The 22,091-nt window shown below is 42.6% G+C and overlaps 2 protein-coding genes across 5 annotated transcripts; one reads left to right on the top strand and one right to left on the bottom strand.

Moving 5' to 3' along the window:
- Nucleotides 1-957: 957 nt before the first annotated feature.
- Nucleotides 958-14,007, top strand: znf410 (zinc finger protein 410). 2 transcript variants are annotated; one of them, XM_035144090.2, is made up of 12 exons: nt 958-1,085; nt 1,403-1,491; nt 1,574-1,625; nt 1,710-1,839; nt 2,819-3,004; nt 4,389-4,601; nt 8,685-8,844; nt 9,590-9,771; nt 10,426-10,515; nt 10,646-10,765; nt 12,445-12,564; nt 13,013-14,007. In XM_035144090.2, the coding sequence occupies exons 3-12, from the start codon at nt 1,593-1,595 to the stop codon at nt 13,111-13,113; spliced, it is 1,335 nt and encodes a 444-aa protein (XP_034999981.1). In that variant the 5' UTR covers nt 958-1,085; nt 1,403-1,491; nt 1,574-1,592; the 3' UTR covers nt 13,114-14,007. The 2 variants fall into 2 exon arrangements, with proteins under 2 accessions (XP_034999981.1, XP_034999980.1); XM_035144089.2 differs by having other exon boundaries at nt 4,380-4,601.
- LOC118099456 (ectonucleoside triphosphate diphosphohydrolase 5) lies at nt 13,195-21,997 on the bottom strand. Of its 3 annotated transcripts, none has more exons than XM_035144092.2 (14): nt 21,779-21,997; nt 19,768-19,994; nt 19,143-19,222; nt 18,714-18,857; nt 18,185-18,260; nt 17,633-17,668; nt 17,262-17,350; nt 17,088-17,170; nt 16,342-16,403; nt 15,851-15,952; nt 15,453-15,596; nt 15,132-15,188; nt 14,831-14,946; nt 13,195-13,924 (listed from the first exon to the last, which is right to left on the bottom strand). In XM_035144092.2, exons 2-14 carry the CDS (start codon nt 19,985-19,987, stop codon nt 13,841-13,843), a joined length of 1,293 nt encoding a protein of 430 aa, XP_034999983.1. In that variant the 5' UTR covers nt 19,988-19,994; nt 21,779-21,997; the 3' UTR covers nt 13,195-13,840. The 3 variants fall into 3 exon arrangements, with proteins under 3 accessions (XP_034999983.1, XP_034999984.1, XP_034999982.1); XM_035144093.2 differs by having other exon boundaries at nt 21,755-21,779; XM_035144091.2 differs by lacking the exon at nt 21,779-21,997 and adding an exon at nt 20,129-20,241.
- Nucleotides 21,998-22,091: the final 94 nt, after the last annotated feature.

Below are 22,091 nucleotides of genomic sequence, written 5' to 3'. Positions count from 1 at the left end.
CAGTTAATCCACAGATGGAGGCCTCTGAAGAACTATTCTCCAGTGGTTTGTCTCAGGTTCTGCTGTTGGTTGAAAACTACTCACTTTAAACATGAGTCTGTCTAACTCTTTAAAGCTGCTGTATCACATCTGATTCACTTTACTCAGAATATTACAGGAAGCCATCAAAGAAAACATGTGGTGCAGATTATATTTTCTCAAAAACAGTCAATAGAGACTGTGCTCTTCACTTTATGAAGAGCCTCTGGATTTGGGCCCCTTGACCCCATGCCCCATTTGCTCCTTCACTCTCCACTTCTGTGTGCTTATCAGTGTTCTAAAAGTGTTACTGTATGATATGGAGCTATAATGGGCCCCTGGCCACAGATGTGTGAGAGGAACTCAACCTCTCTTACATAAGGAGGCAAGATCCCCAGATTTAACGAGTCACAAATGACACAAACATTTGTGAGCATTTTGTGTGGCCATTTCACATCTTCTTTTGTGGTTGTTTTATATAGTTGTTACATTGACTCAGAAATGTTGGGGGGAAAATGGTTAAAAAGTGGCTCTGGTGCAGTTTCCTCCTGGACCTGTGGTCGATATAGGTAATAATCCATCCATGCAGTTAACCAGCCTGCTCTTTAACTTCTAAATTACTAAACATTTCAAAATATTTTAAGCTGTTGTATTTATAATTTTTTTACCATTCGGAAATGCCTCAATCTGCCCCGCACAGCTGATGCATGGGGAAACGGCAATAAGGTTGTTGAATCTTGAATTTGGAATATAAAATTAAGAGATATTAATAAACATGAATATTTTTGAAATAACATTTTAAATCAATTATTGAATTGAATGTGTAAATAATTCATCCAAAAAACCAAAACCTTCTGAGTTGTCGTGTGAATTTCTCTTTATCGTTAAGTGTAGTTTACAGCTTTGACCACTGGGTGGCGCCGATGCTTCGACCTCCTTTTGCGCAAAACGCGGAAGTGTTGTAAAATTGTTCCACCGGTGTCTCCGTAGAACCAAGCTACCACTCTATTTTGGGACAATTAGCTAGCTTCTCCGACACAGTAGCTCAGTCACGCCTCTTTTATAAGGTAAATAAATATGCTTAATGTCACTGGAGGTGTAATGGAGTTATAATAACGTATGTTGCACAGTCGTCGGTCAGGTTTTGCCCTCGGACAGCTAACATCTGTCCTGTTAGCCCCGGTAGCTAGTTGTGGCAACTGCTAACTGTGCTAGCTAAGTTGACAAGTGCAGTCTGACATTTTACCCAGAGACCGACGCGGAGCTGTGGAGCTTTAGCAACAAGTAGCTACACGGTCTGACCAGCTAGTTAGTGGTGGTTAACCCGCAGTGACTAGCAGTGTACCTGTGAGTGTGACGTTTCCTCCTGGTGTTTCTGTCACAGCTCGTGTGATGGTGTTGACTCGGAGATGACCTGCAGCCTGAGCGTCTGAGCGACAGAAACATCTTCCACCCAGCAGGTCAAATCGTGAGGTAAGTTGCGTTTTAATTCAATTTCAATCTGAGCATATTCGGTGGCATTTAACGTGTGTGGGTTTATCCTCTGGTGTCCCAGGTCGCACACAGGGTGACCAATGCTTTCTGATGAGCTGGACTCCAAACCAGAGGTAAGCTCTTTTCGCCAGGAGGACTCTGTTGCGACAGGTAACGTTGAACGTGCAGCTGCTGATCCTGAGTGTGTCTCCTCTCAGCTGCTGGTGCAGTTTGTCCAGAACGCGTCCATCCCCCTGGTGCAGGGTCTGGAGGACTCCGAGTCCAAACACTGTCTGCCTCTGCTGACCTCGGCTGAGGGCTCACTGTGCAGCCCGCTGGAGCTCACAGGTCAGCAGCTGATCACTGTCACATGCTCCCCAGATCTGTCAAAATCCCAGCGGAGGAATACTTAACTTAGTCAATTTAACTCCCTTTACTGTGCCACAATACAACGCATGGTGGGTATTTACTTAACCTGCGGTATTTGTAGCTTGTTAGTGCTCACTTTGCTGTAAGAGAACCAGAGTAAACATTTGATGCCTGCAGTATCAGGACAGCCAAACAAGGGTGTGGATTTGAGTGAGTCATAGTATGTCGAGCGGCACTTTGTAGTCAAAGACTGTCACCTCTGCTGCTTTTCTCTGTAACTGCAGGGGAAAGCATGAGCTCAATAAAGCAAATACAAAAAACAGAAATGTATTCAAATAAAACAAAGACAAAGAAGCAAAAGGCTGATCCGTCAGTCAGCGGAATTGAAATGTCAATATCGAGCAAAGGCTCTTAAAGAAAGATGACAATCAAGAGCCATTTCTTTAGTTTCTGTTTACTTAAAGGTAACAGGCCAAATACTAATAGAAGTTATAAATCTATGGACACAGTTACCGTCCCTGGTTTTAAGGAAGTGCACTTGCTCATCATTTTGAAGTTCTGTGAATCTCCACCATTGCATTGGTTTTTAATCCTACATTATTAAAATAAGCTTTCATTAGCTTCATCTCACTCTGCTTTGCTTAAGATGCTTCAGCATCCGTAACTTTTCAATTTGAACCTGTGGTTTGATAGATGCTCCTTGCGAGACAAATGTTCATTCATTTGTCTCTGTGTTGGATTTCCTGTTCTTGGTTTTTACAAATAAATTAGATAAATTTACTCTGTTATATTGAAGTGGAGTTTTCCAAAAGCAAACAGTCATGTTTATACTTGTAAACTGCATTTTGTGCATCCGAACAGAAAAAGTGTTCTTTATTCTTTTTCATTTTGCAGTCTGTTTTGTTCTTTGTGCTCCAGTCTTCTCTGGTCAGATACTAACATGAGCTGCTTTCCTCAGATGGAGGCTTGAGCCATGAGCCACAGAGTTCTCCCTCCCTGTCCGAGTACGGAGGTGTGTCAGAGCGAAGCTCCTTAGTGGTCCAGACGCACCCTCACCCACGGGCCTCACCCAGCCCCCCGCCCATCCTCCATGACTTACAACAGTCAGAGAGCACTTCCTACGTCCTGCTCAACCTTGCAAAAGGTAATAAATATAATGTATATACCCATGTACACCCCAGAGTCTCACAGTTAAGCCTACAGAGCAACAAAGTGCAGTATTCGCTGAATAATTATAACATTTTATTGCTTACATTTTCACTGCAGCACTTAACAAAGTGGAACGATCTTGCTGTATGATTAATTGTATTCAAATCGTCATCATAGCTTTAAGGACAGAGGATGTTGCCCCTTGTGCAAACAGAGATTTATGCATATGGATAACTCAAACTAAATTTGATTTGAATTAACACATCTCACTTCTAATTGACAACGACATTCTGCTGCATATTTATTGTGGACCTCACCTGCATCAAAACAAGTGCTCCTACTTTATCCCAAATAATCTAGAGCATCCCATAATGCTGTATTATCTTTGATTTATCCCTCAATCAGCAACAACACAGTGTTGCCCCATGTGATGCAGACTAGCAGACAACTGGCAAGTGAGAGGCAGCTGCAAATGAGTGAGAGAAAAGCGGAGATAAGTTTGTGTTAAGGACAGATAAATAAGAAAACGGGGCAAAATTAGAAAACCCTGCTGATAACAGGAAAGAATCATGATCTCTCGTGCTTATCTGTGTTATGAAAAGATAAAGAAAGGAACCTTTCCTCTTGTCTTCCTCTTGTCAGCCTAATTATAGTGGAATTGAGGTAATGGGCAGTTTTTCTTTTATCACATTTTCTAGGTCATATGCACAACAAAAATAGCTGCAGTCTAAAGAGAAACCTGACATTATCCCAATTTGATGAGTCAGTTTGTGATGAATAATACAAGTAAAAGAGAGAATATTTTACTATAAAACAAATCCGATCTTCTGTCTGTACTTTGTGTCTCGCTTTGCTCCTGATTCTATACAGAGCACTAAAAAGAAATGCAGTGACACATTTTCATGAAAAAAGCCCAGTGAAATATTTTGGCTGGAAGAAATGATCCTTGGCAGACACATTCTCTTGGTTTATGAGGCCTTGGCACGAGAGAGAAAAAAATAAATTTGGTCTCTTCTCTCTTGACATAGACCTGATGTGTTGTGTCTGTGACTCAGTGCAAGATATGAGGATAGAAAATACTTTTTAGCCGACAGAATCATTTTCTATTGTTACATTGAATTCAAATTCTGAATGGAGGGGTCTTGTTTCTTTGTGGATATTTGTGGGTCTGCTGGCCACCATCCTATCAGCCTTTCAGAAAAGAGCCATAACATTGAATCAAGAATGGCTGAGCATCAACGCAGGACAGTAATGAATTCAGAAATGTGACCTCGAGCGGCTCACATCATCAGTGATCTTGCAGAATATTGCATTGGCCTTGAACGTCTTGTTTCACGGTGGTCCTCCCTCTGCCTTGTCTTCCCTCTGAGGCATCACAGCCTCCTCCGAGTCCCTGATCTTCGCCGCAGATGGCACCGGGGACGATGATGATGAAGGGGTCTCATCAGGGGACTACGGGATAGATGGCAGCGCTCCATGGTATCTGCGGGTACAAGAGCTGGCACACGACAGCCTGATTGCCGCCACGCGGGCGCAGCTTGCGAGAGATGCCAAGGCCAGCCAGGACGCCAGAGCTGCAGGTGTCAGCAACGGTAAAGTCACTTTGTCTTATCAATACAGGCAGAAAAGTTTACATGAGTCTATCACACTGTAAATTAATCCAAGTGGGTTCTTAATAAGATGATATAATGATACGTTTATGGATGTGTGCAGTGATCGTGGCTTCAGATGAAAATGAAAGGGGGAGAAAAACAATGAGAATGAATCCTGTATATGTGAGGCAGTGCATTTTCTGTGCTAAGAAAACTTCCTACGGCAGGGATGAGAGATAGAGAAGAGAAATAAGGTCAGCGACGAGATGAAAAAGTAGTGTAATCAGAACTGACTGGAACTGTGTTCAACGCTTCTCATCTTAAGTCTCTGAATCAAAATGAATTTGTAGCTTTGTCAAGATAGATTTACGAGTCTGGCTGCAAAATATCCAAAGGAGTTGTAAATGCCACATCATCTTGAAACATCGATCACGCCTCAGTCCATATTGGTGCGCCGCGTCTCTGATGATATAATGCGCCTTTAGTGATGTGGCTAATGCAGACCTGAGGCTACGCGGCTGCAGTTGTCAGGAAGACAGACTCAGGTTAGATGAGAGCAGAGATGAGCAGCAGCAGAGCGGGGACCAGAGACGAGGGCAGGAGGACGTTCAGGTATTCGGACAACAGGAAAAACATTATATGAATGATAACAGAATAACAGGTGTTCTGAATAGTTTGACATTTTGAAAACATGCTAATTCACTTTCTTGCCAAGAGTGAAATGAGAACACCCATATCACTCCTGTTTTTCATGCTAAATATGAAGCTATAGCTTGCAGCCAGTCAGCTTAGCTTAGCAAAAAGACAACTAACATCATCCTTGACACTGACTAATTCACATGCTATATCTTGGACTGGACTATTTCTGGCTGTTATATATATTCAGGAAGGCTATTGGATAAAATCTGTGATACATGATTTGGCACAAATTCTTGTGTGGGCCTATAGTTTTCCCATCTAAGCTAAAAATATTTGATCGACTGGTGTTTTTAGGTCACTCGAAGCTGCTGTGTCACAGAATCTCTCATGTGCTCCTCAGAACGTCCCATTAGCCGAAGTTGTGAAGTCGCTGCTTGTGTGTTCAAGGGCTTTGAAGTCGTACTGTGGAAAAATCATTAATGCTGAATATAAGATGTGTTGGATTTTTTGTATGAGAGCATTTAAACAACACCATGACGCCTCTTTCCAATATTTTCATATTAACGACGAGCAAAGAAAAAGGATCAGGTCTGATAAACAGATAAGTTATTTCAAACGTACGCATGTTAATCATGAAAATGTCTGCATTGTCTAAAAATGGTGTTAGCTGCCTCAGAGAGTTGGACATGTAGTTTGCAAGTGACAAAATAAGAAGCTTCTATTCAGAGCTTATTGTTAAATTATTAAGTTAATTGGTTTATAAGTGAATACATCAGTAACTCAGCAACTCCTGAACCAAAAGTTGTTCCGACTTGAGATGCCATTCGCTTTAATTTTCCCAGCTGAGAACAAATCTTTCTTTCTATTCTTTTATAATTGCGACACGACACAAATGCACAATCTAAAACAAATTTTCGGGGCATCAAAATCACATCTATGAGAATTTGTCTCTGTGTAATCACTGTGTTCTCATGTTTGGTGTCAAAAACAACTAAAAATAAAAATGTCTGCAGTGTTTGAAATTTCTATTCAGGTCATAGAATCTGATGGATGACAGAATACTGTGAAACGTCGGCTTCTGGCTGTAGCCTCACACTTAACGGACAAAAAGATGTTGATCTCCACCTTTACAGTTATGCAGATGATTAATGAGCTTCTGCTGTGCAACCTGCATAGGATGTTGAACACAGTACAAAGTCACGTTTATGATTCCTTCCAAATTCTGCTTTGTTTGTGTAGGATTTTTTATGTCTCTTATCAAAACAAAGTTTCAATCGGCTGTTGATGGCTCCCCACACCTTCACTTTATCCCACTGTGAGGCCTCTGATCTGATCTCAGACTGAGATGTCTTTGCTGCAGCGCACAGTCACGTACAGATCTGTTGACCCACACCGGGAGCCAGCACCACATCACAGCCCATTTTAACGTCCCGCCACAGGAAGCCTGATGCATACAGAATTCAGCCATGACTTTCAAAGCTCTCTGACTCTTGGCTACATCTCTGATCTTTGAACCCCTTCTGAGTCGAATTGCAGCTGGAGGTCCTGGTTAAAAAAGTGAGATGTTAGCGAAATCTCTCCCCCTTATGTGGTCCCAGTTTATTTCCTTTGATCTCAACCTGGTTTCTGTTTTCCAAGATCAGTTTTCCAACATTATTTTTGTTGTCAATGCATTGTATTATAATATTATAATATTTTTAACCTGTATTTAAAAATGTGTTTTTTAAATCGAGATAGAAAGGCTTTTAATGAGAAGAGCAACTCTTGCCGGTGCAGGACAATGAAGGACATGATCAGACTGAAGTCAGGAACAGTGTGTAGACAACATAGAGAGGAGTATTACAGTTATGGTGCATATTTAGAGCTCAGAGGTACAAAAAACATTGGCATGTTCTGCAGACGTGGAACAAAGTGATGTGTTTCAAATTGTGTTTGTCATATGTAAGTTAACAGAGGGTCAAATACAGTACAAATACACTATAATACCACATCCATTAAAGGATGCAAGTGTGAAACCAAAGTGACAAGTGTAAACTGTATGAGAATATGTGTATATATAGTTTTGCACATTTTCTAGAGGTGGTTAAGAGAAACAGTGCAAACAGGCAAGTGTGGAAGCCTGATGTGGTCTGATGAGTCAGCCTTCCACACATTTTTGACAAGTGAGCATGTGCGGTGTACACCAAGCGAACGGTACACGTGCCTGAATACTTCAGGGGATCTGTAATTCCCAGTGGGAGGTTTTGCTGGTATGGTTTGTGTCCACTTGTAGTGTCCACTTGTGACAAGTCACTGCAAATCGATAGAAAGCTGTTCTGATTGATCACCGTTATCCTTTACATGATTTTTATCCTGAGAGGATTCTTGTCTCTTCCAGGATGACAACGCCCCCCCATCCACAGGCAAAAAGGGCTCACTGAACGGTTAGATGAGTGTGAACATGGTGTGATTCGCTCTGCCCCATTCAGACCCGTCAAACACCTGTGAGAGATTTTGAGACCAATGTGATAAACAGTGCCCTCCAACGAAAATTTCAAAAGACCAAACAAGTAAATATCTTTTAGGGAGAAAGGTCTTCATCCCCCTGGAAGAGGTGAGACATGTTGATTCAGTGTCAAGACATGTTGAGGCTCATCCAGCATCTCATTGTGGCCAAACATATGACTTAGATTAGTTTTTACCTTTTGATTTGTCCCCCATCTATACATAGTAATGCAATATTCAGAAGTGGGTGCTTCAGACCAATCTTGTGTAATCAAGGTTGCAATCAAAAGCCAGACAGATTTATAGGTTGGTAATAAAAATATTGGCATTGGCCTCTAAACATCCACATCAGTCTGGCTCTAATTTCAAGGTGAGCTGGGCTGTTCTCTTTCTACCTCCATTTGATTTCACCACATTTCTCCTTGACCTCATTATATTTCCATTAAAGTGAAGTTAGAGGAGTTAGCAGAGGGGAAAAAAGGACACTTTTTTTTTTTAGAGCCCTGAACGTCTTTGACATGAGCTCTCAGCTTATTCTGAGCTGCTGGACCAGTTAACAGAAGGCTTAAAACGCTTTGTATATTGTTGAATAAGAAAGTGTCTGCAGCAGAGTGAAACTCCTCTTTGAGTCACTGTAATGGCTTCCCTCCCACTAACTTGCATTAGATTAAGCATGTTTCCCTCAGCAGTGGGGTGTCCGTTATAGGAGCATTACCGCTGCCATGCTCCGAGCACAATTGGACCTGTTACAGACATTCAAAGAGAGTCAAAGCGGTAAAAAAGGAAAGTGATTGCATTCAGCTTCAGGGTTGTTTTCTTTTGGCCACGCTCGTTCAGCAGGTCTCAGTCAGAACCCGGTGATTGGCTTTTGTACAGCCGGGGCTCCAGAGGCCGGCCACCTGGCTCTTCTAGATTGTTTTTCTGCACGGCCCCGCTCACTCTCCTCTCCCGGTTGCCTAGGTGACCACACACATGGTCTAACAGCAGACGGGGACAAGCGGGAGCTTCCGCCTCGGACCGGCCGCCCCCTCTCTAAGCAAATCCTCCGCTGCTCGTTCGAGGGTTGCTGCAGGACGTTCACCTGGCCGGCTCATCTCAAATATCACCTCAAAACACACAGGTAACACAGTCTCTCTCTCACACACACACACACACACACACTCACACACAGCAGTGGGAGATAATGGAGTCGGGCAGCCATCCCAACCAGATGCTGCAGCCAAAGCACCGATATTCAATTAATTCCCTGTGCAAGTGCTGGCTATTGTGGATCCACTTTCCAAATTGAATAATGATAATAATTTCAGCTCGCTGGTTAATAGTTTTCAACTTATCATACAAATGATGACACACTGCTGCCACGTGCAATCCAGTCTGAGCTGCTGACTGCATGCGTCTTTAACCAAACAAGGTCCAACAATACGACAAATGCATGTACAACAACGAAGAAGACAATGAAGTGAGTCATTTTCCTCTAATTAACATCTGTCTGAACGTGGAACGCAAATCTCGCGAACTGATCATCTTATCGGCTTCACACTTCAAAATTTTTTTTACATTACAGATCATTTAGCTGAAGCTTTTATCCAAAGCCACTTACAATAAGTGTAAATTTAAAAGTAATTTAGTAAATATATATGATCACAGCTCAGGTAGTCTTTCCTACTGGTTGTGTGTGTTGGAGGCAGAAACACAGCTGAGATGTAGAGAGTAGTGTTTTCATGTCCTGCAGGAGTGCTGTTAGCATCAGTGTAGGAAATCTATTTGCGGTTGCCCTGTCTGACTCTCGGGTGGCCCGCTGCAAATGAAAAAACTTGTGCACAGGAAACACTGAGTTTGTTTGTTTGGTTTATCCGGGCTCCCAGGAACGACCGCATGTTCAGGTGCGGCGCCGAGGGCTGCGGGAAGAGCTTCTACGTACTTCAGAGGCTGCAGGTTCACATGAGGACGCACAACGGCGAGAAGCCCTTCATCTGCAAGGAGAAGAACTGTGGCAAGAAGTTCACCACGGCTGGAAACTTGAAGAACCACAGACGCATACATACAGGTGTGGGGGTGAAGTGGGTGGGACTATGCTCCTGGTATAAAAGCCTGAACACGGTGAAGGCAATAACTCAGGCCATTTGACTCTGCTCATTTAATGCTTCCTTGGTGCAGTCAAGGCTGGAGATATGACGAGTCAGCAGCACTGGCGCCTCCATTTCACTGCTGGAAAGTAACAGTACTCCGTCATATTTTATTTAGGGTGACATTAAGATTTTTGATGGCCCGTTCCACTGTCGTCTTCTTCTGTCTGGGGACCAGTTAGCGAGCAGACCAGCTACACTGTACTGTGTTTATATTTTGCCCATAAGTTCTGGAAGAAAAGCTATTTATGAGCTATAATATCCACTTATATTACATGTTTTACTTTCTTGTGCGAAAGAATAGTTCAGCTGTCACTAAAAGTTCTATAAACACTGTGTTTCTTTGACCTTTCAACACATTCACATCTTATACATCCGTGTTATTCTGCCATAAAGTTTACTACCTTAGGTATTTGTGTCGTAGAGCTAAACTGTGTGTGTGTGTGTGTGTGTGTGTGTGTGTGTGTGTGTGTGTGTGTGTGTGTGTGTGTGTGTGTGTGTGTGTGTGTGTGTGTGTGTGTGTGTGTGTGTGTGTGTGTGTGTGTGTGTGTGTGTGTGGCTGTGGCTGTTTCCAGGAGAGAAGCCTTTTCTTTGTGAAGCAGATGGTTGTGGGCGATCCTTTGCAGAGTACTCCAGTCTACGAAAACACATGCTCGTACATTCAGGTGAGTGAGACCCAGTTTTTAGGAACCAGTGTTACAGATGTAGATTATCATCATGTGCCTTGAGGAGACGCGTCCGTCAGTCAGTTCAGAAGGGATCACATTATAGTACATATCTGTGTGTGTGTCCCAGGTGAGAAGCCTCATCACTGTGGGATCTGTGGTAAGACGTTCTCTCAGTCCGGCAGCAGAAACGTCCACATGAGGAAGAGACACGGAGAGGAGGGGCTCAGCAGCGAGAGCAGAGAAACAGGTCAACTACAACAACTACATGCCTAAACCCAACCTTTAAAATATCCCCAAGATAAACCTAATTCTAGCCTGAACCCTTAAACCAAGTCTTGACCCTTATGCTACATCCATACGACTTTGAAAATGCACCAACTCTGCTACAGAGGCGCCTGGCGTCCACACTTCTCCAGAGTTTTAGAGACGGTAAAACAGAAATCTGGAAATGCTGCTGGTTCCGTTTTATTGTAAAGACTCTGGGGCTGCGTTATAGTCTGGACGGGCAGAAACAGAGATGTGTGGAAACAGTGATGTAGACACTCACAACCGCTTGCTGATTAGGTCTTTTTGGTCACGACATAGCCTTCTCTGATTTGTCAAGCTCCTATCATATGACCCCCTTCCATAAGAAGATAAGCGTTTAACGCAACATGGATAATCAAAAACCTTTGTGTCTTTGCTAACAGCTTGTTGTCCTGTTAAATTCTGAATTTTACAATGATACTTGCATGTGTAGGAGATGAGATATTATCTGAGCAATCTGTTTACACTGGCATGCGCATGCCTTGAAAACACAAACATATTAATTAAACAATCATTAAAGGTTTATCAGAAAGCCAAAATGTCTTCACTTTACCAAAATAGCCCCACTTAATATGGTGTAATAGTCAAACTGGTCCTCACAAAGACGGATATACAAGTAACACACATCTGGTGTGGTGGGTACATGCGAATCCTTGGATTATGTAGCTTTGAGCAGCCCATACATTTAAAATGTGCATAGAGATGGTGTTGGTCTAAGTTACATTCTGGAAGGTTTTTTAAATTATTAATGACTCAGCACTTAAATGAAAAATGTGAATTATACATTTTTCTCAGGGCCGGTAGCTGAATTGTTTCAGACTGCTGATGTCTTTGAAAAAGACCGAGAACCTCCCCCCTGCTGCAGAAACAGTCCTGGCTTCTTCTGAGTGGGTCAAATTTGGCTTTAAAGTATATAATTTACAATTTGAAACATTATGAACACATCTATTAAATCTCTGAGATAAACTAATAGATGCTCGAGTAAATCTTCCACCGCAGATGTAGGACATTTACCCGACTGCACTCACTGCCTGTTCTCAGCTCCAGTTTCAGTGCCGCTTCAGATGAAAAACCGCCTCTGAATGTGCTCTTTGCATCCCTTCATTCGTCTAATTGTACAAAGTCAGCTTAAATAAGTTTCCCATATGGCGTGAAACATCGAGTGAAACAACGAGAGCAGACGGTGCTTTTGCCTTCTTGTCACATTTCTGCAGCAGTGGGGGAAGCACCGCTGCTGAAAGAGGAAACACTGCCAAAGCTCTAATTATAAACAGCAGATTTATTCGGGTCAGCTTCCCCAAAGACGCTGGTGTTTTGTAAAAGAAGAGCAAAGGAAGATACAGCTTCACAACAGAGGGGTAGTTTCTGAGTTATTTATACATAACAGAGACACAGTTTTATTTTTAAGTAGACTGTTGGAATAACTAAAGCCCTTTAACTTGAGAATCCGCGCACAGGTCAAAAGGTAACATGGAAAGTCGGTAATAATGAGCAGATTTCAGGTTTGACTCATGGGACTCTGGTGTCGGCTCCGGTAATCGAGCACATCGTGTGTCACTCTCCCCTTCGTTCTTCTCTTGTGTTGTGGTGTGTGAAGTTGTGTCTGTTTGCCGGTGACAGGAGAGGCGCTGACACAAAGCAGCCTGCTGGAGGCGGACGGCGAGAATACAGACAGTATGGTCACCATGACAACAGCCGTGGAACCCATGAATCTTCATCATGCTATGCTGAGATCCCCAGGTAGGCGTGTGCACGTGTGACAGAGGTAATGTGTCCAATGTGTACAAAAAATAAGGAAACACAATACATCATTTACAGTCGTCACTACTTTAACAAAGCTCCCAGTATTAATTTCAGAGGTGCTGAGTCAACTTGTGGTGTTGCTCTCATCCTCATCCTCACTCAAGGCTTCAGCATTTGTTGTCTTCACTTTTAGACCTTTTCGTTTCCAGCGTTAGAACAATGAACTTCTGTTGTATTAATGTCTTAAATGACGTGACTTAGACTGTGATGTAGAAGAGTTGCAGCCTGTATTTGTGGTGATTCAGTTTTAAACCCTGCTCGTTTGTTGTTTTAAACTCTTCCTTATAATCAGAGAAAGACAAACACTTAAACAGCCAAACATTTTACAAATCTGAAGTTGATGAATTAACTTCATGTCTTTGTGTTGGGGTCCCCCCCCCCTCAGGCTCTGCAGACTCCGTGGTAGTTCTTTCTCAGCCGCACGAGCTGGTGACCATGACGACGGAAGGCCATGCATATGGAGAAGACGTGGTGGCGCTGCTGTAGTTCTGCTGTGACAAATGTCACACACTCAGTGGACTAAACATCAATGTGTAAATAGATGAATCACTGACTTTAACCCCTGTAGATATTTGTAATTAGCAACCAACGATGGTTTTATTTTGAAAAGCGTGAAAAGGGCAGAGTTTGTACAAAACAACCTTTTTTCCTCAAGTTTTTGAAAACAAATGCTCCCAAAGAAATACCGAGACGGGTTTTAAAAGTTTATGATAATATAATGACCGTGAATTGTGCTGTGCAGATTGCGTAATCACTATAAACAGAAGGCAGAGGTTGGAATGCAGTGATGCTCTCAACTGCACAGTGAGTGCCACTTATTGAAATGTACCAGACACATGTATAACCCATTATCCCTATTAGTAAAAATAAAACACTTGGCATTAAAACTGCTAAAGCACAGTATTTCATAGTGCTGCAGGTAAACACTGGTCTCACACAACACAAGCAGCCAAGTCGCCCCTGATAACTCAAACAAACTGTGTCGTCCAAAGCTGCACTAACAGTGTGTTATTGAAACCGTCTTTCACTCAAACGTCACCTAACTTTCATTACAGCTCAATATATATATTAATACTAGAGAATAAATGCTTTTAAAAAGAAATGAGGCTCATATGAAACACACAGCAAACGTCTGGGCCTGTTGGATAAGCCAGTGCCCGTTACTTATTGTTGTTGTTGTTGTTATTGAGCCACCAACTAAATCAGCAGTCAGTCAGTGGATCTTCAGGTTGTGGAAGTGGTCCAGCATGGCGCCCAGAGCCCAGCTCGCCTCCACGTTGTTCACTTTCTTGGTCAACTAGGAGGAGACAAGAACCCAACACCAAATCACTCAAATGCCTTTTGTATTTATTGAAATAAAAAAAGTAACAGTAAAAGTAAGACATTTTTGTATTGAATTTCTTTTTTCTCTGCATTCACTTAAAAGCACATTTTGAAAGAGCAAAAACATAGTAACTAGCATCTGCAATTAATGATGTATGATTGACTATGTATACGTGGACAGAAATACTCCCACCTTATTCTGAATAAGACATTTCTATTATGATGTTCACATGAGTTGCTAATAGAATATTCCATTGATATGGTACGACTTGTTTACACTCGAGCTCCGGGCAAGTTTCGTCAATCAGTTGCTAACTGCTGTGAAAACTAATCGGGTTAAACGTACACGTAACTTCAGCCACTGGGGGAATCTCCATCAAAACAATAACAACATGTCGTGAAGTAGAGTGGGATCATGGGAGATTTTGCAATTGCTGATGAAAACCTACCTGATATGACTGGTACAAATCATGTTCACGGATGAAAGTTTTTTTATCACTTTACGCAACAAATAAAAATAAATAATCGTGACCCATTACAATGACCAATACAATTTGTCATGGGTAAAACAGATGATACAATTAAAAAAGTTACATTTTGGATTATGTAAGTACACAGACTTGTGTACTTACATAATCTTTAATAATGTCGGAGTATTCGCGACCATGTAAATGTGCACACTCTCTCCGTATCTATGCCCGGTTAAAATGGTAAAAACATATTTAACCAATTCAAAATCTACCAAGCTTTTAATGTGATTTCATAAAAATTGCACAGATTTAAACCTGAATGGTTTTAAAATGTCTTGTAACTTGTTTCTCCTGTTGCATCCTTACAAGGCCACAAACCCTGTAGACTGTGTTGTGCACTGATGCCTCACCTGCAGCACGGTGCTCTCCTTGAAGCCAAATCCATCCTTGAGCAGACAAGTGATGTAGGTCATGTCCATGCACAGGAAAGGGCTGATGCGAGGGTACTTGGTCATCTTGTTGCACACTGAGCAGAGAAAAAGGGACGAATTATGTTTGGATAATCGGGCATCGGTATTCTGCTGGGAGCATGACAAAGGTTGGAGATAGCAGCAAGCACACGAGTGCACACGATGGAGATGCTCGCTGTGTCTCGAGAACGGCGAGCTGCACATCGGTCACAGTAACCGTGCGCCGCTTTGACCAACTCACCCTCTTTAGCTCTCTTCTTGAAGTCTCTGACCTGCAGCATCCCTCCGCGGACCCCATCTGTAACAGAGGGTGGCGGGTGAGCGGGTCACCTCACATTTGAAACGCTATACCATTCATTTCAAGATCAGATTCCCATGCACATTAACATAATACTGAATACTGTGGACTGGCAGAGGACAGCGATTTGTCTAATAACTGCACACCGAAGTGCAGATGACTCACATTCTCCCCTCGCTGTCTCGCACTGGAGTGGGTATTAACATCTTGCTGGGCCTGTATAATTATGTAAGGTGTGTGCAGAGAGGGAGTGTGTGTACTAACCGATAAGGCCTGCGTCCACCGCTCTGTCAAAGTAATAGGAGAACGCATAGAAGACGTTGCTGCCTTCCAGCTCATATGGCTGATGAATGACGCCCTTCACCACCTTAAGCACTTCTTGATAACAGAGCTTGAATCCTGTGTATCCTGGAGAAGAAAGCAGTGTAAATGATGCATCCTATTTAGGAGCCACATTACGAAACGATGCGGAAAAGTTCATTTTAATGGGCTTTTGTAACATTGCTGCTGCAGCCATTACATTTTCTCACGTGTATTTTTGCTCAAACCTGTCACATTATCAAATTTACGCTGGACGTCCCAAGCGTAACATGAACATTTGAGGAAACGGCAGCTTTGGATTTGTTCCCCTCATGACTGATGATACTTGAACCACATCTTACCCTCTGGGTCTCCGCTGACATGATAGGTGATCCCTCCAAAGCTCCATTCATCCCGGAATTTCTTCGGCAGGCAGGAACTTTTAAAAACCCGCCACTCCATCCCTGCGAGAGCACGGACATGACTGGTTGACATGGTTTAATCTGCTAACTGGCTCAACGGCCTCAGACCTGGTCACCACAGCCTGAGACTGACTCAAGAGACAATTTCCACTGAAGCGCTTCAAGGATTCATCTCAGGGTCTCACTTCAATGGTTTATCAGAGTGGAAGACTTTATGTCCCACAAAGACATCTTTCTCTTGTATAACCTCTCAGCATTTGGAGAAATAGGCAGGAAGGACGGAAAACAACAAAGGAGAGGGAGAGGGAGAGGGGGGAAAACTGAATCATTGTTGTGTCCCAGTTTCTTTCAGACACACACACACACACAAAATAAAAAAACACTGACCAACAGCCAATGGCAGCAAAGCACCGTTTCTCCATATACAGTACCTTCTGCACCCAGAGCTCCCAGCGTGGCGAGTCGTCCGGCCATCAGCCCATTTCCCAGGTAACTGGATGAAAGGGGCGTTGTGTTAGATTGTTAGAAAACCAATGTAGTAATAAAATGTGTAAATATCAAATATATCACTCTGAAAACATTATTCACATCCTAATGACCATACAGAAAATATAAGTGTTGATGCAACATGGAGGTTATGTTTTCACCTGTCTGCTTGTTTGTTAGCAGGATTACACAAATACTACAGAACGGATTTCCACAAAACTTAGTAGAAGGATGGAACATGGGCCAAGAAAGAGACAATTACATTTTCACTTTCTTTAGCACTGTGGGATAGGGCTTTTTTTCTTTTTACCATTTTCACCACTTTCCCAGAAGATAATTACTGGATCTTGATGAAATAAAATCATATTTCACAGACTGATTGGTGCAGCTTGATTGAATTGAAGGGGACTGCTGGGCCTTGGTGGAGCAATGAGCTCTACTGAGTGCCATTAAATAATTAAAATGTAATTCGATAATTATATGAGAAATAATTAAAAACGGATCCAGGTGAAGTTAGAACAACAAAATCAGTGGCATTTAAAACAACTAGTCAAAGTGGAGGCCAATTGTGTGTGTAAATGTATTAATATATATAAATATATGTAGATGACCATTTAAATATATTAAATCAGGCATTGATTTTTCTTCTATCACTTATAATTAATATGTAGAAACATGCATTGATCTACACCTGTAAGTGTATAATTCATATGTTGAGTTGAAGATGTCAAAACTGGCCACGAAGTCAGTGACAGGAACACTTTCAATGGTTTCCTACAGAGGAATATGAAGGACATAGTGGATAAGTCATTCGTTTTTTATTTAATTTAAAGAGAAATGTCTCGCAAAAAAACAAATAACAGACCCTCAGTTTCGGCAGGAACGTGATCTGCGTAGATCCTCCTCCCAAATCCAATATTCCCACCGTCTTCTTGGTTTGTGCGTTGAGGTGACCTGAAAATATTTCCTACTTTAATCCCACAGCCACAATAGAGAAGAATCAACTGGAGATGTTGTACCTTAGATTATATCTTCAAAAACCCTCAAGTATAAAATCCTAACACTGAGGCTGATAAAGATCAGAGCAGTCCGCTTTAGGCAAAGAGCTGTGATTTGTCAGACTGTTAGTGAACAAGGATCTATTTTAAGACAGCGACACTGAATGTACAGTAGCTGAGCTCAGAGAACAAAATAATCAAGGGAAATATTCAGTGTTGTGTCACAATCGGTTCTTACCTGTCAGAAAGTTCAAAGAAATCCAAGCCAAGATTCCTGCATTTTGCAAAATTAGCAAACAAGCAAACCAAGAAAACAGAAAAAACAGTTGTTATTTCAGGTGGAGCTCACAAGTTCAATTTAGGAAAGCTGATGACAAATTCTCGCAGAATTGACAATGGTTACAACACAAACAAACGCATGCTGACGTGTGAGTAGGAGCTGCCAACACTACAAACAAAGTTGAAATGCTGACAAATCAATTACACTATGGCCCAACAGACAGTAACATTTTCCACCACATAATTACAGCCTTTTTAACGTTGCTGCAACTCCCTTGCGGTGAAAAGGCAATTTTCTAAAGTGTCATCAAAATAGACAAGCAGTAATCGAGAGCAATTTAGTCGCATGTCTGCAGTAAACAAGGATTCCTTATAGAAACGGCCGAGCAGACGAGAAGTAGGGCAGGAGACTTGGCGATGCCACCTACGATTGTAACACGGGAGGAACATGAGCGGCTGCGATAACTGACTTATGTGTTGCTTGTCAAGGCAGAGGGTGGGCAGACGGTACCTTCATTTGTGCCATTCATTATGGTGACGCTGTTGTCTGGGACCAAAAAGGGAGATTCATCAAACACATGTTGAACCTGAGGAGGAAGAAGAGACGGGGGGGGGAGAGAATGAGAACACGAGGGAGCAGTGGAGAGCGGCAGAGAAATGCCCTGAATGTTATCTACTGTATTGGCAGCTCATCCAGAGGTGCCCTCCGCTTGAAGGGATTAATTAATTCCCTCATGGGGATTAATAAAATATAATTCATCTTCCAAGGTGCCCCGGGGCCATCCATTACTATCTTATCCCCTCCTCAAGAGCCCTCCACACTAAGCTCACAGCGCTCTGATAACAATACTTCTCCTCTCGTCTCCGTACCACCTGCCGTAGCAGTTAAGTTGTTCTGTCTTTATCCGCTTTCCCTTTTAAGTGTCTGACAATGTAGCTCCTAACAACTCACTCATGATAAAGAACTGTGCACTACTTTGCAAAATGTTTGCTATTGTGTAAACAGCTACTCTCAAGATCTGGATAGTATCTCGTGTTACCTGCTCCAACAGAGCCCGAGCCTTCTGTGCGGTCAGCAGCCGGAGTCCAGCCGTGGCTCTGAGGACCACGGGGGTCCTCTTCCACTCCACGCGGGGCACAGTCCTCTTGGCCACCTTCAACAACATCCGCACTGTGTGTCCCGCCTTTAAGAAACACACACACACACACACACAATCCTCACTAGAAGAAAAACAGAACGGTGTTGACAGCAGGGTGACAGGTTAACGTTGAGAAAACACTTGCATGAATCTTCACCTGTCATTTTGTTTTTCTCTCACCTCCTCCCTCCATTCATTACCAATGTGAGTCCCTGGGGAGGGGGGGAGGGGGCGGGGAGGCTATTGGCAGTGGTTCTGAACACAATGTAGAGCCAGCAGACCTTTTCTCTCCGGCTCAATATCATTGATTAGGTTTGACAATGAACTCACCGTTTCAGGGGAGTCAGCATATGCCGACAATCCAGGCTTTATGGAATGGAACATCTCGTTGTCCAGGATGGGCAGCTCCTCTACGAGACACAAGATCCACCATCATCAAATATGCAGCAGCAGCAGCTATTAAAACGCATTAAGAGACCTCAATCTGCTTAGCATACATATGCAGAATAGATCCCTTTATTCAAGATGAGGAGGGTTGACTTGAATCTGGCAAAATAGGATTAGTACCAAAGAATTAAGATGCTAAAGAACTGAGAGGCACTGAAGATGTAGGGGAAACTGAGGCACGGCTTGTTACTCTGCTATTATTTGCATCCTCTGATGTATATAATATTGTATATGATTTTTTTATTTTAAGCTCTATAACTTGTAATTGTAAATTGTCTTCTCTCTTTTTCTTACTTTATATTCTCTATTGCTCTTATTGCATTGCTAGGCTGATCTGTCCTTCTCATCCAACACTCATCATTGTACCGTTGACCCTGTGTTAACTTACAACTCCATCGAATATATGACCTCATTGTTTCAGTACATCAGTAATTAAATGGGATCCTATATGATGAAATGAGTAAAACAGCCGAGGGACAGTAAACTGACCTGCTCTGCTCAGCATTACCTGAGTCGCTCTGGATGAAGGTGTAAACGTGGATGCGTGTGCCCGTGCTCCCTGCATCAAACATCACGGCATAGAAGATGCGGCTGTGGTTTGCCGGGCGGCTGAGGCTGGGCAGGATGCTGTTGGTGAAACCCAGAAGCGAGGTCCTGACCTGGGCTTGGCTCAGTCCCACAGCGGCGAGCAGCACCAGGAGAAGAAGAAGCGGCACGGCGGGCTTCATCTTCACTCTGGAGAATCAGCAAAAAAAAAGGAATAAAGAAAGGTCTTCAAGTTAAAGTCCTTTTACAGTATTATTAGAAATACACTGCTCAATATAACAGCTCTAACTGTTGCTGACTAGTTCTGGCAGATGTTCAATTACCTCACAACAACTGAGGAGTGAGAAGCAATCAGCGTATTTACAACAGGTCATTTGGCCTCGCCCCAGTGACTACCTAACCAACCACAGGGACACATCCCAAAGAAATCCTCCTGTCTACCTGCTGAGTCACCTCCTGCAGGGGAGTTAGAAAACATCACAGTCGGGATTTAATTAATGGACTAATTCTTTGATCCTGGTGTTCGATCAATACACAGCAACTCGAGCATGTCTAACACTGACAAACTCAGACATCCAATGAGGGGAACTGTGAGGTCTTACAAAGCCTCAGTTAAGTTCTGCTCTGTGGGAAACCTCTGCTGAGACTGTCAGCCTGAAGAAAATCAGGGGACTGAAAAAACTAATTCTGCCTTTGAATACTGATTTCAGTTTTGATTTAACTGGAGCAAGTTAGAAAAATATAGAAAAGCTACAACTAGACGTATGATTTTACAGTCTAAGGATTGCCTGGGCCCCTCGCTCTGTCCTTTTATTCAGTTATTATTGAATAATAATTTCTACTTTCAGCACAAAACACTCAAAGTTGTTGAGTATTGTTGTGTTATGTGTTGTAATATATGTATGTGCATATTCTCATTGATTGTATCTGTGCTCTGCTGCAAGCCCAATAAAGCACTGACCTGAACTGAGGCTCATCATCAAAGTACACCAGCCTGAACACATGAATCTGTGTATGTGCGACACTGCAAAAGTCTTTAGATATTGAACTTCTGCATGACTATCTACTTTCAATAGATTGCTTGATCCCAACGCATGAAAAAAATACATTGGACACATGCAACTGATTCTCATAGTCACATCGTGCAATCAGTTGCTGAATGAAAACTGTTTATTCCACAATGCTGCATGGTTAAATAAAAAGTATTTTATTTAAAATACAAGGCTGTTTAAGCTGTGTTCTATCAGATCTTATAAAGGATATTGGACGTGATCAGATCTTTTTCTCCACGTCTGGACCATGCACGGAAATGTTATTACTAAAATAAACGCACTTAGTGTAGCATTAAGAGAAACGCACCTGCCAATGCTAGAATAAAACTCTGCTGCTGCTGCTGATGCGTTTGCAATGTGTCGGTTTTTTCAGTATCCTCTGGCTGTGTGTGGATTTAAAATAGCTTGTTCTCATATTACAGTGGATTTGTAGGTGGTTCAGTCCAGAGCAGGTCTGACACACACATTACTTTAGTAGCTCTACAAAACAAACTCGTGCTCAGGGAGTGTCAGTTTATTGTAGCGAGTTTAGTTTACTTTTTTATGAATGAGAGCCTGTCAGTCCAGGGTATAAAATGCTTGTTTTTTTTAATATCTCGCGTTATCGTTGCTTTTGTATTCATGTCCACCACTTTTTTATTAACAACAACATCCCATAGACCGGATAAAGCTACATGTGCTGCGTTTACCGACCAAAACAGCTCTGTCAACCATGATGTTTGGTAGCTTAACTTAGTGAAGTTGAGGCTAGTTGGCTAACGTTAGCTGCAGTGCTACAGAGAGTAACTACATTTGGAGGTACAACCTGAAGTGAGGTTGAATTCAAAACTACACTGGAAGAAATAAAACACACACACACACACACACACACACAGCAGAGACCGAGGGTGACTTAACGCGTTAAACCCAGCGGGGGCTCACCATGATGTCCGGGCGAGCACACAGCTGACTCCTCGGGGTAACGTTGTTTTTTTTGGGGGGGGGGGCTCGGTAGAGGTGACAACAATGAAAGATGCTGACAACATGGCAGATCCACAGAGAACAACATGCGGCTGTTTGCACAGTCAGTCGGTGGAGGGAGGAGACGCATCCAGTGGTTAACGGTGCCGCCAGCGGGAGCGTTCAGTTGCCATGTTTACATTTCACAGCCTGCTCACAACACTGGAGGCTTTCAGCAACTTCAATTACAGGCTGCTGCTCATGTCACGTTCAGAGGCTCACACCTAGTTTTCCT

This window comes from Hippoglossus stenolepis, chromosome 20, assembly GCF_022539355.2.
Source record: "Hippoglossus stenolepis isolate QCI-W04-F060 chromosome 20, HSTE1.2, whole genome shotgun sequence".
NCBI lineage: Eukaryota > Metazoa > Chordata > Actinopteri > Pleuronectiformes > Pleuronectidae > Hippoglossus > Hippoglossus stenolepis.
Note: the sequence above shows the minus strand (reverse complement) of the source record. Positions and strands in the feature narration are given on the sequence as shown.